Genomic DNA, 15,455 nt, shown 5'->3' with positions numbered 1-15,455 from the left:
TTCCATGTGGTGCTTGGCTACCCTGGTGACAGACACGTTATAAATACCTCAAGACAGACCCATTTTGGAGGGGTGCCTGCAGCTGTGGGGAAGCTGCAGATTAGAAATTCCAACCGACTCGTCACAGGCACGAAAAATATTTCCCAACGCTGCTTTGTGCTTGGGGGGCTTTTCTGAAGCAGATGAGACTTCACCAGCCTCATCAAACTGCTGTTAGAAAGGCTTGTGAGAGCTGCATTCAGCCCAAAAACTGATTACTGCTGTTGTCAAAGCCAGTATGATGTAATGCTTGCCCTTGGAGCGAAATAACAAGACTAGTGGAGAACTGATTGTGGTTTAAGAGGTGAAGGCTCGAGCTGGCTGTTTAATGCCATCATTGGATTGTGAAATGGAGGGGCCAGTAGCAAGACCCCACATGTGCACCTAGCCACCAGGTCACGCAGACCAAAATGTGCTTGTAGGGCTTATGTCACCCACGTGATGTCAGCCAGCAGAAGACTGCAGGCAAGATTATGTCACTACTCCTATCCCAACCTATATTCAGGGAAACATAGGTGTCCACCTTCAGTAGAATGCTTTAAATTACATTTGACATTTAGTACAATGTCCGAACCATCCCCACCCATTTGTTCCTGTGCTTTGCGCTCCTGAAGAAGTGACCATCACGCAAAATCCGCCTCATGGTAGCTTGTCCGTGTAGGTGCTTACCTCATGGGTGACACAAATGTTGACAGAGTGGTCTACCACATAGGTGAAATGTGAGACAGATTTTACCCTGAATTAAGAATCTCCCAGATCTAAAACCTTTCCAGGAGAGACCCTTATTACTACAAATGCAACTGTGAAGACTCTTAATAGGCTGAAAGCATTGCCACTTTTGAAAGAGAAGCATTTGTCATTCTGGTGTTCTAGCGAGCTCAGTTCCAGGCAGTACAATACCCCGGACACAATCGAGGCCTCGCTCCTGCGCAAACAACGGGAAGCAGAGGAAATGATGCAAAGCCACACTGGAGCATCCACCTTCCCCTTCATGAAGACACGAATAAGAAATCACCAGGCTGAATCATTTCTTTCTGAAAAATGACTGTGTATTAATTAAACCTAATCACTCTAGCATAGCTCCTTATACGGCTGCTAAATTGTTACTGGCTTACTGATGATCATGTTTACGAAAAGTAATTGGGCTACCTTTTTATTGGCATTACCAGAGATTTCCACCCATCACTAATTTGTTCCTTCCTCCACCACAGATCCCTCAGATGTGCCAAATGCCAGATTAACTATTTATGGAGCTGTTGTCTGCCCAAAGGGGAAGAAATCTCGAAACTGAAGAAGGAGGCAGGTGCAATAAGCATTTTTAATAGGGTTTTTCCTCCTCATTGGTCACTGGTGGTGCTCATAAGGACAAATGAACAAACAAGAATGACATCGTGCAATATCCCTTTGCTTCCCTGTAAGTGCTATTTTTCTCCACTACCACAAAATTCCTCCTGCCCAGACTGATATTAACATAAGGCTTGTATGTGCTGTTGGGGCCCTGATTCCATTCACTGTCTCCCCTTGCCAACATGTAATGTATATTTTTTTTCATATACGTTTTATATGTTCATAAAAAGTTATACCCCACTTGACATCTGTTATCTGGATTAAGGCTATCCATTCAGCTGGCCAGAAAGGGATGGAAATCTGTGGAGCATTTCAGTTGCCACAATACACAGATAATGGTCATTTTTCAGGTTCCTGACATGAACAAATCCAATAAAACTAGTAATCAGCCTATGGACTTAAATAAAACAACAGAAAGGGGAATAAATATCAGGCCCTCCTCCATATGGTCTCCTATTTATTATTTTTGTCTGTGTGGTCTTGCGATCATAAATGTTGCCATTACAGTCTACATGACTCTCTTGCATGTATCACGGAGTAAAGGATTTATCACCAAGACCTAGTAAAAAGAAGACAAAATGCAATGCTTTGAAGGTCTCCTCTGAATTCAAATGCCTAAACTGAAAATGGCCAGTATTGAGCCAGCTCAGAATTACTGCTACATTTACTAGATCTAGTAATGTCCAGAGTTATTTCCGCTCTGCTTTTTTACAAGTCATGTGATTTCATTTCTCCTCTATCAACAGTCCAGTAAATGAAAACCAGACTCAAAATCATACAATCAATTTTATTACATTGCCACTGCATGAAAAGGAAGGCTTCAAAGATGAAGCAGCATTTTAGATAAGGAGAGTGAGCAAACCATGACTGCTTCAACAACAACAACAACAGAGGGAGCATTTAAATAAATGATTATGGAAAAGAACTATTTCATATAGTCAAAATGTAATTGGTACATAACATGGCCGATACGTTGATGGCCATGAAAATTTAATTACCTTCCAAACCACTGAATGAATTATGCAGCCTCTGATTGCTGCAGAACAAAGTTTATAGGCCAGATTCACTGTTGGCACAAGCAGAGTTACATTGGCTTCCATGGAGTTGTCATCATTTGTTCCACTGGTGAGCTTGGCTCGCCATCCCTGCAGCACGGATCCAGAGTCCTTTGAAGTCAATGGAAAGGGCCCTTGACTTCAAGGGACTTTGGATCATGTCTGGTGTACCATGTGTTTTGCCAGCAACTGAGTAAGTTATACTGCAGATCACCATGTACATACGTATTCAGTGTTGTGACACGTACTGATCTGGGAGTGGGACTGAAAATGCATCCCTAGCAGCAAATACTCTATTTCTGTAACTCAAGCCTGCATTTGGAGCTGGTCTCTTCACATTTAGAATATTTCCACTTAGTGCCCAGCCCCTCAGTTTGTTTGCAGTTTAATTCCTTCTAGCTTGTTATTCCATCACCCCCTCAAATCGCTCAGTAACTGCCTGAAAAATGAAGCTATTTTAGATGAAGCTTCATCGGAAAAGATGTGGTTATAAGCTAACATATTCTTGCCCTGCACCAGCTGTCTGTTCTCTAAACCTAGCTGTGAACATAATTTTCCCAAGAAAGCTCTCTGGCAGAAGTTAGGTAGGAGAAGGATGACGGAGAGCAAGATCATGCATTTTAACCACCAGTTAGTAGCGTTAAGTTGCAGAGCGTGCTCTTGTCAAATACTGTCCAACCTGGGTAGAGAAGCTACATGTAAGCAATGCAGTGACTCCAGTCATCACATAACTAAAGAAATGCAGAGAAAGTCCAATGAAACATGAAGCTCTTCATAGGCTCTGCTTCCCAATGACTTGGTGGGGTGCCTCAGATGGCATCTCTGGACAGGCTCAGGATGCATCACCTGGGTGACCCTCAGTCAGACCTGTGTCCTGTCTGCCCTGGGCCTTTAGATCGAGCCACAGGTCTCAGCAGTGGCACTCCACCTTTCCTATTGAGAGACTGAGGGAGTAAATGGATTTTTACTTGTCCATCTCAGCACAACAAATGTTTGTGAGAGAAGGCGGCCATGGAGAGACAGAGACAGAGCAGACACACAGAGGAATAACCAGAGCGGCTGTCCTCACAGGCAGGAATGGCAGCACAGGCTGACCAAGAAAACTGAGGAGAACAAAAACTGTGCCAGTAACAGCCGTGTTTATCTCAATGGACAAACATCAGTGTGAATTTGAACTATCTCTTGGATGACAGGAGGATGAGATAGAAAATCTGACACATCCACTTCTCAGGTAGCATCAAATGTATTAAAAATATTTACGTGCCTAATGTGACCGTATTGCAACCTCACTAAACTAAAAATCAGGTCTCCAGCTTTGACACCTGGTATTGACATCTCCAGCTTTGACCTGCTGGGTTACCCTTGCTGTTTTTGTATTCTGTGCCACAGCTTCCCAGCTATGGAGAGGAATGACGGTAAATCACGCTGATTGCTTTAATAAAGCACTATCGGACTTCCTCCTCTAAAGATGAGCAAAAGCAAAATAGGCAGAGTTACTATTATTTAGCAGCTGTATTCAGGTATGACATGGATACTTGGTAATGGGATGGTGATATCAGATTGCAGGTTTAAAATAGACATTTTCAGAATATAAAAGTCCACAGATGAACTTGTGAAATACCAGTTCAATCACTGACCATGGATTAGCAATGAAGTCTAAGTTCAAATTCCAGCTAAAAAGCCAAATGTATGGCTGTAAAATATAATGTTTAAACAAACCTGTATCTAACACCAACCGATCTTCACAAAACAGAATTACAGCTGGCTACAATCCTTCTGGGTTAGCATGAAACTACTAGAAGTTTAAAGCTTTTTCATGTTTTGTCACAATCTTGATAATGGGCTTATTATGAGGGTTGTAAAATTTCATTACAGTACATTCATTTCTTGAACAAAGTGAGGCTCATTTTTCCAGTGGAAATAGCCTGCTCTTGACGATGCTTCTCTCTGCGCCAGAGAAAAGGTTCAGCTGGCTTCTTGGATCAGCTTTACGGCCTCTTTGCAACGCCAGGCTGCTGCAGAAAGGGGAACTGTGGAGCCAAGAATTTGGCCTCTGGATTTCAGTGACATTAACACCCAGCAAGAATTCCTGGGAAGGACCACTTCCATGAGCGAAACTGGAGCCATTCCTCGCAGTCTGGGGCTTGTCTGCACATGCAAATAAATGCATCTGGAATAAGAGAAGCTGTAAATTTAAAGTGGGAGAGTGGTAAAATGGAGCAAGTCATGTGGCGATGTGATTATTTCTTTTTTATTTCTGATGGGATCGGTCATGAAAGTCAGTGAAGTTGGTGCAGAGAATGACACCCACATTCCAGTCTCACAGCGTCCACGTGTACTATCACTCTGGACTGAGTTACTTGGAGTTGTTAAATGATTGCGCTGGAATAACTCCATGTGCAGACAAACTCTCATTTTTTCTGTAGAACAGGGGAATGGCAGAAGTCTATCAGGGAATAAATTCAGCTTTCTTATTTCCTCTCAGGACAAAACATTTGCCCATGTTTGTGAGGTTAGTGTAAATAAAATTGCCAGAATAAAGCAATCAGTGTTTCATTAATTGACATTTTACAGCTGAGTAAACTTTTTTCAATGTATCAGCTGGAAGACTCAACCATTTCTGGTTTTGGAAACATCAGGTTTGAGTGTCTGCTAGCTTTCAAGCACTTTGGTTGAAAAGTGGAGAAAAGATCAGCTATCATACTCACCCAGATATAAGTCAAAATATGGGTTTAGGGCAATTTTCTAGAAAAGAAAAACAACTTGCCTTATACTTAGGTGCAACTTGAAGAGGAAAGCAAGTCTCACTTCTGAAGTGCTACACACTTAAAGAAGGTATTTATCTGTTCCTCTTTTTCTTGCCTGTCTTTTGGTAAGCATTTTCCCTATTTTTTTGCCAGACATGCACTGTCATAATATGCACCCAAGTTTGCAGCTTTTAGAGATGCTTCATGTTTATACAGAACTTGTAGGGATGCCATTTGTTATTCATTGCTATTTCAGGGCACTTGGTGTACAGAACAGATCCTCTCAAAATGAATTCATGGAATAGAGCAGAGGAGAGAGGGAGGGAGGAAGAAACATGGGGATCTCATTAGGAATTACGCTTAACCTCCATTCTGACCTTCCCCTGACACCTGATGGTACCACTCTGAGACTGAAGTGAGTGATTCTGTCACATGAGTTGGTCATGCTTTGGGAAATGAACATAGCCTAAACCTTTGCTTCTCACAGGAAAGCAGCTATACATCTGCAGCTTTACAATGAAAAACTATCCTGACTTACAACAAGCATCTTTCATAGGCTACTATGGTATATACTGTTCTTTCCACACTTTGTCTTCCATCAGGATAGCATTTATGATACTTTTTTCTGAAAATAACAATCTGGTTTTTTCCAATAACTAGCAAGATTGGCCATTTAGCATGAATCACCTAATTTGTTCCAGATCTTGGACTTTGATATTTATTTTGAGATATTTCTTATTTTGGAGCACAGCAAAGGGTACATTTCACAGACCATTTTACCAATTTCATTGGGTAAAGAATGAATAATAATTCCCTAACTTGAAAATTGTTGTTTAACCGCAGCTGTTAAGTGAAATCTTACTCTGCTTATGATTTAAGTATATATCTTTGTTGCGAAGGAAAGATAAATAAATTATGATCCTAACCAGCTTCAGATAATTAGATGCTTAATATGAGCAGTAGAAGGGAAAAGACATTGAAATAGGTCTATGGGAGGTGAACAATTTGTACTGCAAAAGCCATTAATGAGTACTGGAGCCATCTGACCTCTGATAAGTCTTCCTCAGACACCTCAGCCCTTTTGAATGTATAGCAACTCAGACTCACCACTTTGTAGTTTGAGGCTGGTGTGTTCCCAAGAGAGAGTAGGTATACAGTGAGGGTGGCCAAAGACATCTTTATGTTGCTGCCCCCATCGGGCACTTTTGCTCTGCATGAAAGTCAGAAGAACAAAACGCACGTCTTGCACCTCCACAGTGCAGGATCTTAGCACCAACTTACTTCCATGAGCTGGTTTTGGTTTCAGCAGAGCCTGCCATACATTTGTATCTCAACCGGAGCCTCGGTAGTGCCAGGCAATGCTCCATTCTGCTGTTGGTCCTGAGGATGCTGATCTTGGGCACAGGACAGAAGCAGGCAGGTAGAGCAGTACAGTCTTTGTTTGCTATGAAAGACTCATGCCAATGTGTCTGTCAGAGTCATAAATCCTATGTCCTTAAACACTTTCCTCCTCTCAGTATCACTAATGTCAGTCATCATGTCATATTTGGTCTTGATAAACATTTACAGGGCATAGTAAGGAATGAATTTAATGGTCATGCAATATGGTGAGGTGCACAGTGACCATTGTGGAATTTATTGTTAAGAGGAGATACAAAAAGCGTATGTATGTTGTGCTACTTGCGGAATTATGTTATTTTGCTGTGTGTAATGTGTGCTAATGCAGGACAGGGCAGCTCTGAACAGTCTCTGCTGAGGGAATACATGACATCCTGGAAATACTCCAAAAGCTCTTTCAAGCCATTTGTGTACAGGATGTTCAATCAGTACCTATTGCATTAAAAGGGCTCTGTTCTGGTAATCTAATATTTGCAGAGAGTAACTGCTGAAAGCTGAGCAGGCAAGTCAGGGTAACATTCCTTTATTCATGTAATCCCAACAACATGAGGGTGACCAGGACATGACTGCTTTGCAGCCAAACAGTATATTAGCAATGAATAAGCAAGAGCTAGAGCATACACTATGCTTTTTGTAAGCTTCTCTCCATCACGGATTTGATAGTCATCACAGGGTCTTACCCATTCTTTTTCAAGATCAGGCTGTCATCAGACTAAGACTGAGCAAACATATTCAGAAGTCATCAGGAACTTTTGCTCAAATACAGAACTTGCATTCACTTTTCCCAGTCCTTTGAGTCATCTCAGCAAATCTGAGAGTAGGGGTTTTTTTAGCCTGGCATCCTATGGAAGTGGCAAATGTTCAGTCATACAGATCAGTATGAGTGTGCATGATTGGGGTTTTTTTTCTCTCTGTTTTTCCATTCTGCATCCCCTCACCCAGTATCTTTTAGACCTCATGGCTATTTGCCCTCCTACCTCTATTCAGAAAATTAGAGAACCACATTTTTCTGGAGACCACTATGCTCCCCTGGCAAGTTTTTGGCTTTCCCCAAGCATTGTCATCGGTTCGGAAGATGAAGTGAAACATTTGTGAAGGATGGTGGATCTGAGTCTGGCACAGTCAGCCTGCAGTCTCTGGGGGTTCTTTTCTTCCCTTCCTAAATCATTCCAAGGAAGCAACAGAAGTGAAACTATGCTTCTTCAATCACCTACCTCTACAGAAAAAAAAATCAAAAAGAGGAAAAAAAGAATAATGAAGTATTGAAGCCAAAGCCAAAGCAAATAGTTCAGAAGCAGTCCATGAGCTGAAATAAGTTCCCATTCAGCTGTGTGCTGTACAAGTCCAAATAATTAAAATTACTCTAAAAATGTTCTGCTCACTGATAACTCATGAATAGAAGAAAGACAAATATGTCATATTCCTCAGTAAATTTTAAAAGGTAGATTTTAATTTACCATGGCTATTTCCTTCTGAATGATCTAGTGACTGGGATGAAGGATTTATTTGATGGACATACGCATGCACGTAGTGCGCACAGGGACATGGGGCTCCACTGCTTTCTTTAGTTCCTGAAACTTTAGATATAGACTTAATTTAAATTTATTTGTAAAGTTAGTACATTTTAGAGACTAGTATAATCATCCAACTCAGTGGTTCCCAAAGTGGTATCTTCCATTTGTGGGGCAGGGAGAGGAGTGAGAAGGGGCTGCTGCCAGCTGTGCAGGGACCTGACCTGCTGGAACTGTGGATGTTCTGCTCCAACACCCCTGGGACAAGCAGTCGGCAGACAAGAAGGCTCGCACACCCTCAGTCACCACATGGGCAGGACAGTCCTTACTCAGGGGTAAGGCAGATTTGGGACGGCCATGGAAGTTTTGCTTTCTGGTTCTTCATCCTGTCAGTCCTCAGCCGAGGTAAATCACTATAGCTGTGTTTACACAACCAGAAGAGCTTACCACAAGCAGTGAGAGGTTGTGGTTTGCTGGTGATTCATATCAGATTCACGTGCCATGATATTTTTCCACTGCAGTTAAGTACTCTGCAGCTAAGCATGCTTCTCCAAGGCCACTTCTACTCTTCTTAACTTGCAGATAAAGCAATGGAAGTTGTGCTTGCACAAAAGCATGAAGGCAAAGTACAGCTTGTTACAGAGTAAGACTGTGTTCTGAAGCTGGAATGGATGAATAGCAATGCATTTTATATTATACAAATGTAAGTATATAATACTATGTATACAGTCTCTCACTAGCTGATGAAGGTTTGCTTTGACTTTGCCAAAGTTTTCTAGTGTTTTCTTTTTCTTTTATTTTCTTTTTTTTTTTTTTTTTTTTTAAAGACTTGTAGGACTGAAATTTCAGACAAAATAATTTCTGTGATGCTTTTTTTCTTTCCGAGGCTTTTGCTCATGGTGTTTTTTCTTCCGAATAACCTAACAACTGGAATGGCCTAGTGAACATAGCGACTGAACCTTGGTATTGATGTACACAAGGACTTAGGTGTCTACCTACTTGCTTAGCTCCCAAAGTGAGGATCCTAAAAAATTACTGATCAGCAGCTGTCAAAGCCTGGAGCAGCCTGGTCTCTAGGCTCCTAAATGGCTGCCACAGAAGTCCCCACACAAGTACATTGCTGCAGCTGGGTACCTGCAGGACTTCCTAGATCTGACACTCAAGAAACACATAGGCCCACTGGGACTTGGCACGTGTGTACCCTACAGGGCTCAATGCCCTAGGATTTCTTAAGATACAAGCAAGAAAGTACAATAACAAGTTTATTGAAATCAATGGAGTGGTCACCTGAAGGATACAAATTGACATGTCTGTCTTTGTTTCCAGGGATGGGAAGAGGATGGGAGGAAGGGGATCAGTTCATCATCAGGTACTTCTGGAGAAGAACCAGCTCACCTGCTGTTGGTGAAGCTCTTTTATAGGCAATACACAGACAATTACTTAAGGAATGATCTGAGCACTTACCCAGATAAGAAAGAATTGGAGTGTATGTCTGATTATCAAAACACAGAGGCTAAGGCTTGGCAGAAGTAGGGTTAAGACACCTGTGCACTTTCACCTCAGCATCCCAAAACACTGTTCTTTCTTTGAGTTGTAGGACATGAACCTCAGGTCTACAAACTGACTGCAAAAATTTATGGAGGATACATGCTTCCTTGCAATGAAACAAGTGATTAAAGTCAAGGAAAATTGAAAATTAACAATTAATAATTTAAACATTAACATCCTCTATATGTGGTTGCAAATGAAACCTGTGTGACAACACAGCATAATACCACCTGGAAATTCATTTTAAAAATGCTAGGTGGGCCCTGTAATTACAATGGTTTGAGAAACCTTGCTTGTATTGTAGTGGGTAGGGAGCCTTCTTCGATTAATTTGAATCTCTCTCTTCAGACAATTACTTGGATGTCTGACTTCTCACACAGAAGAGCTAACCATTTACATGAGCAGTTTTAAGCCTCTCATGGTCCCCCTTACTACCCTCCTACCCCCCCCTTCTTCTTGACATTCATTCTTGGTGCCATGGGCATCTCTGTGCTCAACTTGCCGCGTGCCTTTTTAGGCACCAGGCTAGATTAATTTATTGTATAGAGTATTGTATGGCAGACTGCAGGACTACATTCCACTAGGCCACACGGTGCCGGGAAGCTAAGCACAGAAACAGTAATTGTAATGATGCCAAAAGTCCTTTCACCACTACAGGCCTTGGTGGCTCTCAGGCCAAGACCTGGCCCACAGGCCCAAAACTCGTACTTAATACAGCTTTTCCTTGCCAAAGCTTTAGAGGAGCAAAATCTCTAGAACTCAGAAAGCTGCCAAAGTGATATGAGTCAGAAATAATTTCTAAGTCCCGTTAAAAAAGCTGAGTTATGTATACTAGGCATGCTACGTGGACACCACTGCTACCTGGTTTGCTCCCCGTAACCTGACCGCTGTACTGATCTGCGGAGTCCCTGGGTTCTGTGCGGGACGCAACTGCCTACGCCAAGCACTCGGCTTTTTCTCCGAGGTACCACACCCTCTCCCCGTGCCACAAAGAGATCAGGAGCTGCTCAAATTAAATTCCTTTATTAATGGAATGGTTTTAATAGACCAAAAATGAAATGGATGAAAGGAATGCTTGTCCTTTATGGTTGCCAAAGAAAGTAAATGTTGTCTACAGACATTATACAGCTTTCTTTTAACCAAAATTAAATACGGTCCATAGCAAAGCAAGCAATCTGTAGAAATGTATTGTTATGCTGCTATTGCAAACTACTTACATTGGATAAAAACAGGTGTCTCAAAGCCAGCTTTAACCTTAGTTGATTACTGTAATGATTCTGTGTATCTTGCCCTTATCTCCCCTTTTTGCTTTTATACATAAATCGGGCATTAACGAGGTTAAAAAAGTGAGTGATCACAAAACAATCACAAAACGAGCTCTGAGTAGCAGAGACAGAGGGGGAGCTCCCTTCCTCACCACCCAGCACGACTACTCTGTCACCCTCCTTCAAGATTTAAGAAGGAGTTTATAACCTCCCTACAGGCTCTTCCCACATGCAACCATTTGTATCTCCAATCAATTTACTTTCAGTGCCAGGAATTCCCACTAAGGCAATACCTGGTATGAGAATATACATTTTAAATATACATATTTTAAAGGAGCATATTTTCTTCTAGCAGTACGGTGTGCTGTCTCTGTGAATCCGTGTTCACAGTAAAACCATGTCAAATAAATATTTGAAGGAATCAGCACAGTGCATCCAGTTTCACTTTCCAAACGGAAAGTGGTGTGTCTGCTTTTAGTGGTGGTATAAGGCAGAGACTTAATACAAATCCAACTTTGCTAAGTCACGATCATGAACAAAGAAATCCTGCCTAATTACAAAATACTTGATTAACAACTCAGCCAAACAAAGGGATAGGTTTACTATACACCAAAGCTATTTGCTGAAAAGGACTTCACTGCCGTTTTCATAGCAGACATACAGCACAGAGATTATGTTTTTTCAGTTTGCGAAAAGAATTAATCAGAATAGTTTGTCCATTCAGTCAAACATTGCTCTGCTGCAACAACATCGTTCTCAGTTCCCTTTCTCTTTGATCCTCCTGCCTGTATTTCTCCTCTAGTTTTTGTTTTTCAGAGTCCATACTATAAAAAGTGGAATCTGTGCTTCTCCTAATCTTCTCAAACTGACTGAAATCCGCAACGTACTTTCCATTTGGAGAGAGAGAAACCACAGGCACGAACTCGTAGCCCCAGTGGATCTCCTCGGGGATGTAGGAAGTCCTGCTTTGGCAGACAGCGCTGGTGGACTCCACCGTGGCGTTCAGGAGCACCACAAGCTCAAAGTCCTTCTCCTTGAGATTTTGAGGTGTGAGATCTCTTAAAGGGCTGCTTTCGTCCAAAATATGGTAGAAGGTTAAAGGCAAAATGAGAAATGGACTCTCTGAAGAGGAGTCAACATTGAACTTGACACTGGCTTGATTCAGCAGGATCCGCTCCCCTTCTTTGGTTTCATATGTTTGAAGAAGCTTCCCAGACAGCTGACACTGTATCAGAAGGCTCTTCCTCATATTTGCTACTCTGATCACTAGGCAAAGTTCTCCATTGTGTTTAGTAATGACGGCACAGTGGCTGAATTTAATAGTCTCTGCCCTTTTTTTAGGTCTTGCAATTTTGGCCAGAAAGGTACCTGTGATGAAGATTTCAATCAAGGTGGTGATGACCAGTTGGGCCACAAGTAAGAAAATGGCATGAGGACACTCCTCTGTAATGAAACGAAATCCATAGCCAATGGTTGTCTGTGACTCCAGGGAGAAGAGGAATGCCCCAGTCAGAGAGTCTACGTTCTTGACACATGGCTCACGCTTTGGGGTGAACTTGTTTATTTCTAAATCACCATGAAGGAATGCAATGGCATAGTAGATAACTCCAAAGAGGAACCAGGTCATAACAAAAGTAGCAGCAAATAAGGTGAGTTTGTACCTCCACTTCATGTCTATAACTGTAGTCCACAAATCTTGAAGGTAGAGTAGGTAAATGCCATCGACTTTGTCTATCCGCACATTGCTGTGACCACTTTTGGACATCACACGGGGTTTGTGTGCCTTAAGCATGGCAGTGTCAATGCCTCCGTTAACCAGTGGGACGCGGGACATATTAATCTTTGTGGTTTCCATTCTCACTGCTTCAGTCCTAAGGAGAGAATAAAAGAAGATTGTTACTTAATGAAATCAAAGCACATAACTGATTCTGAAAAGCATTTGATGGAAAGAAGGCACAAACATAATCTAAACACAGCAGCAGTGAATAAAAACAATTGGAATACAAAGTTACCATCATACAATATCTGACATTACAAATAATTTGGAAAAAAAATAAAAAAATCATTCTTTGATTCTGGTGACTGCCAGATATGGAGAAGTAAGTTTCTTTTATGATAGCCTGCAAAAGAAATTTGACAAAGCTGAAATTTTATATTAGTACTTTATTTCTGTAAAATGCATTAAATTTTTTTTTCTTACGTTTCTCTAGAGAAGAGGCTCTTTTTGATTACTGAGCAGGTTTTCTTTAATGCCCTGAAGAGAGACATCTGATCAAAATTAAAGTCGCGTCAATGCTTGGTTTAGAACGCAGATCCAGCACACCACCTCTGTCTCTTCCTGCGACGGAGACAAAATGAGCCAGACCAGCTTTCACTGTGAACAATTAACTTCCACAAGTGATTTACTCAGTCGGATCTGGCTCTTTGTTACAAACTTACAACTAACCTAGAGGGAAACAAAGCAGACCTGAACACATCAAAGTCGAGATTTGGAAAGGAATATTTACACCTGAAAACACTTCGAAGATGTTTGCACTGTACAGCACTCCGATTTTAAGCCGTCTAAGGAAAAAAAAAAGGAGGCAATTCACAAAGTCAGCATTCTAGCCATGGGCCCTGACCTGCGCGAACCCAGCAATCATTGGACCACCCGACTCTTGAAGTTTGTTTACTGTGCATCAGTCCGGATGGAGAATAAGTGTGCAGACACTCAGGACTGAACAAAGCCCACAGAGTGAAGCAGAACAGTGCCTGTGCCAGTTTGATGAGGCAAGTAACAAGACCCGGCTTGCAAGACTAGACAGTGATTACGTAGAGCGAGGACAGTGCATGTTATAGTCGTTTCCAACAACAAAACTTCCTGCTGACAAAAACAACAAAGAAAGAAAACATCCCATGCATCCTTTGTGCTTTGGCAGGTCGTACAAAAAGCATTGTTTTGTTCCATTGTTTTCCTCAAAAAGAGCCTTAAGTAAGTGATTCGTTTTTGTGAACCACTGGAAAAAAAAAAAAGAAAAAAAAAGAAAAAAGAAGAACGTCTTCCTTATAGCTACTTAAAAGAATTTTGCAGGAAGTACAAGATATATTTGTGGTACACACATGTGCCAGTCCAGGACATCAGCATAATTGCTCACTGAAGTACCTTTCCTGTTATGTCAATTAAGGAGAATTTTTGTTTATGACTATACCCATCACACTGTTGCAAGCTTTCTGGGAAAGGGTAATTAAACTTAACTCCCATTAACACCTGTAGCTCATTCCAATTTTGGTTTAATCAGCAACATTTCTCTTCCATAGCCAAGGAACCATTGATATATATATATATATATATGTGTGTATATATAAAAGAAAGGAGTGCATCAATGATCCCAGTAGGAGATTCCTTATGTGACAGTCAAATCAACCCACAGTGCGCAGCATGTCCGGATAATAAACAGGAAAAAACCTTCAAGTGATCTGAAAAAGAACAACGGGAGGAAATGGGGGGGTGGGAGGAGTAGGGGTGGGAAGGAGCGTACATGCAACTGCTCTTTAGGCAAACTCAAAATCAAGCGCTACTGTCAGTGCGTGTTAAATACAGGCAACCTCTCATGGGAAAGCTTTTAGAAAAATGCATACCACGTAGTGAAGAGGCTTCATTCCCCACACCGAACCTCACCGTGCATAAGCTATGGATAATAAAACGTATGCAAAAATCTGTCCCGAAATAAGCACGCTTCTTCTCCTCAAGCACACTTCCCTTTAGCTATTACTTCCAGGCACAAACATTATGCTGTCAGAACAAATTTCCCTGCCACGGATTGCTGGCCAGGAGATAGCTGGCGTTTCCAATCCAGCGCCGGGGACACGGCCCCATCCCATTCCCCTGCTCAGCCTACCTGGACGCCTGCTCCTGGGAGCAGCTCCCCAGGGCTGCCGGCTCCTCCTCCTCCTCTGGAGGCCACCAGGATAGAGACGGACAAGGCTCCACCTTCCCTCCTCGGTACTCTGGCTGGTGGGCTTTTGCTGATGGGGCAGGAGTCTTTTGCTGGTGGGGCAGGCAAAGAGCAGACTTACCTGCTCAGGGTCAGGGGTGGCCCAAGGCGAGGGGAGCATGGACAGTCGGCACAGCACACTCGCCATGGCTTTACCATGCCCAAGAAACACTGGCTTCTGCACAAGTGGTCGGCATATGTGCGGTAAATATTGCACATTTGGGACGCACTGGGCATGCTGTGCGGAGCGGCTCTGCCCCACATGCACTGCGGCTCTCATACATCCTTCACATGCCAGACTTGGTACGTGTACACTGCACCATTCGTCTGCAGCACCGGCCAGGTCCACAGTTTCAACCGGCACAAGGGCCTGGTAAGAGTTCTTGCCCCTGGCTCTGCTCTGCCCTGAAATACATTGTTCCCTGTCCGGGAGAAACAGAGACAATCCTCACACTGCTACCTGCTGCATTTCGAGGCCTGGTGGAGGACACCTAACATCACAGACACACTGACATGCCGTAGCAGAAGAGTTACCCCCAAGATGGGAGGTAGGAAGAGAGTTGCAAGGCAC

At 42.4% G+C, this 15,455-nt stretch overlaps 1 protein-coding gene across 1 annotated transcript; it reads right to left on the bottom strand.

Annotated features, from left to right (window-relative positions):
* Positions 1-10,687: 10,687 nt before the first annotated feature.
* On the bottom strand, positions 10,688-15,032 carry KCNJ15 (potassium inwardly rectifying channel subfamily J member 15). The gene is given in 3 exon segments (XM_049834890.1): positions 10,688-12,781; positions 14,789-14,934; positions 14,937-15,032. Coding segments are annotated over 3 exon segments (1,389 nt in total). The 3' UTR covers positions 10,688-11,634.
* Between the last annotated feature and the right edge of the window lie 423 nt (positions 15,033-15,455).

The sequence above is a fragment of the Accipiter gentilis genome, chromosome 32, assembly GCF_929443795.1.
Source record: "Accipiter gentilis chromosome 32, bAccGen1.1, whole genome shotgun sequence".
Taxonomy (NCBI): Eukaryota; Metazoa; Chordata; class Aves; order Accipitriformes; family Accipitridae; genus Astur; species Astur gentilis.
The sequence above is the reverse complement of the archived record's forward strand: the minus strand, read 5'-3'. Positions and strand labels throughout refer to the sequence as shown.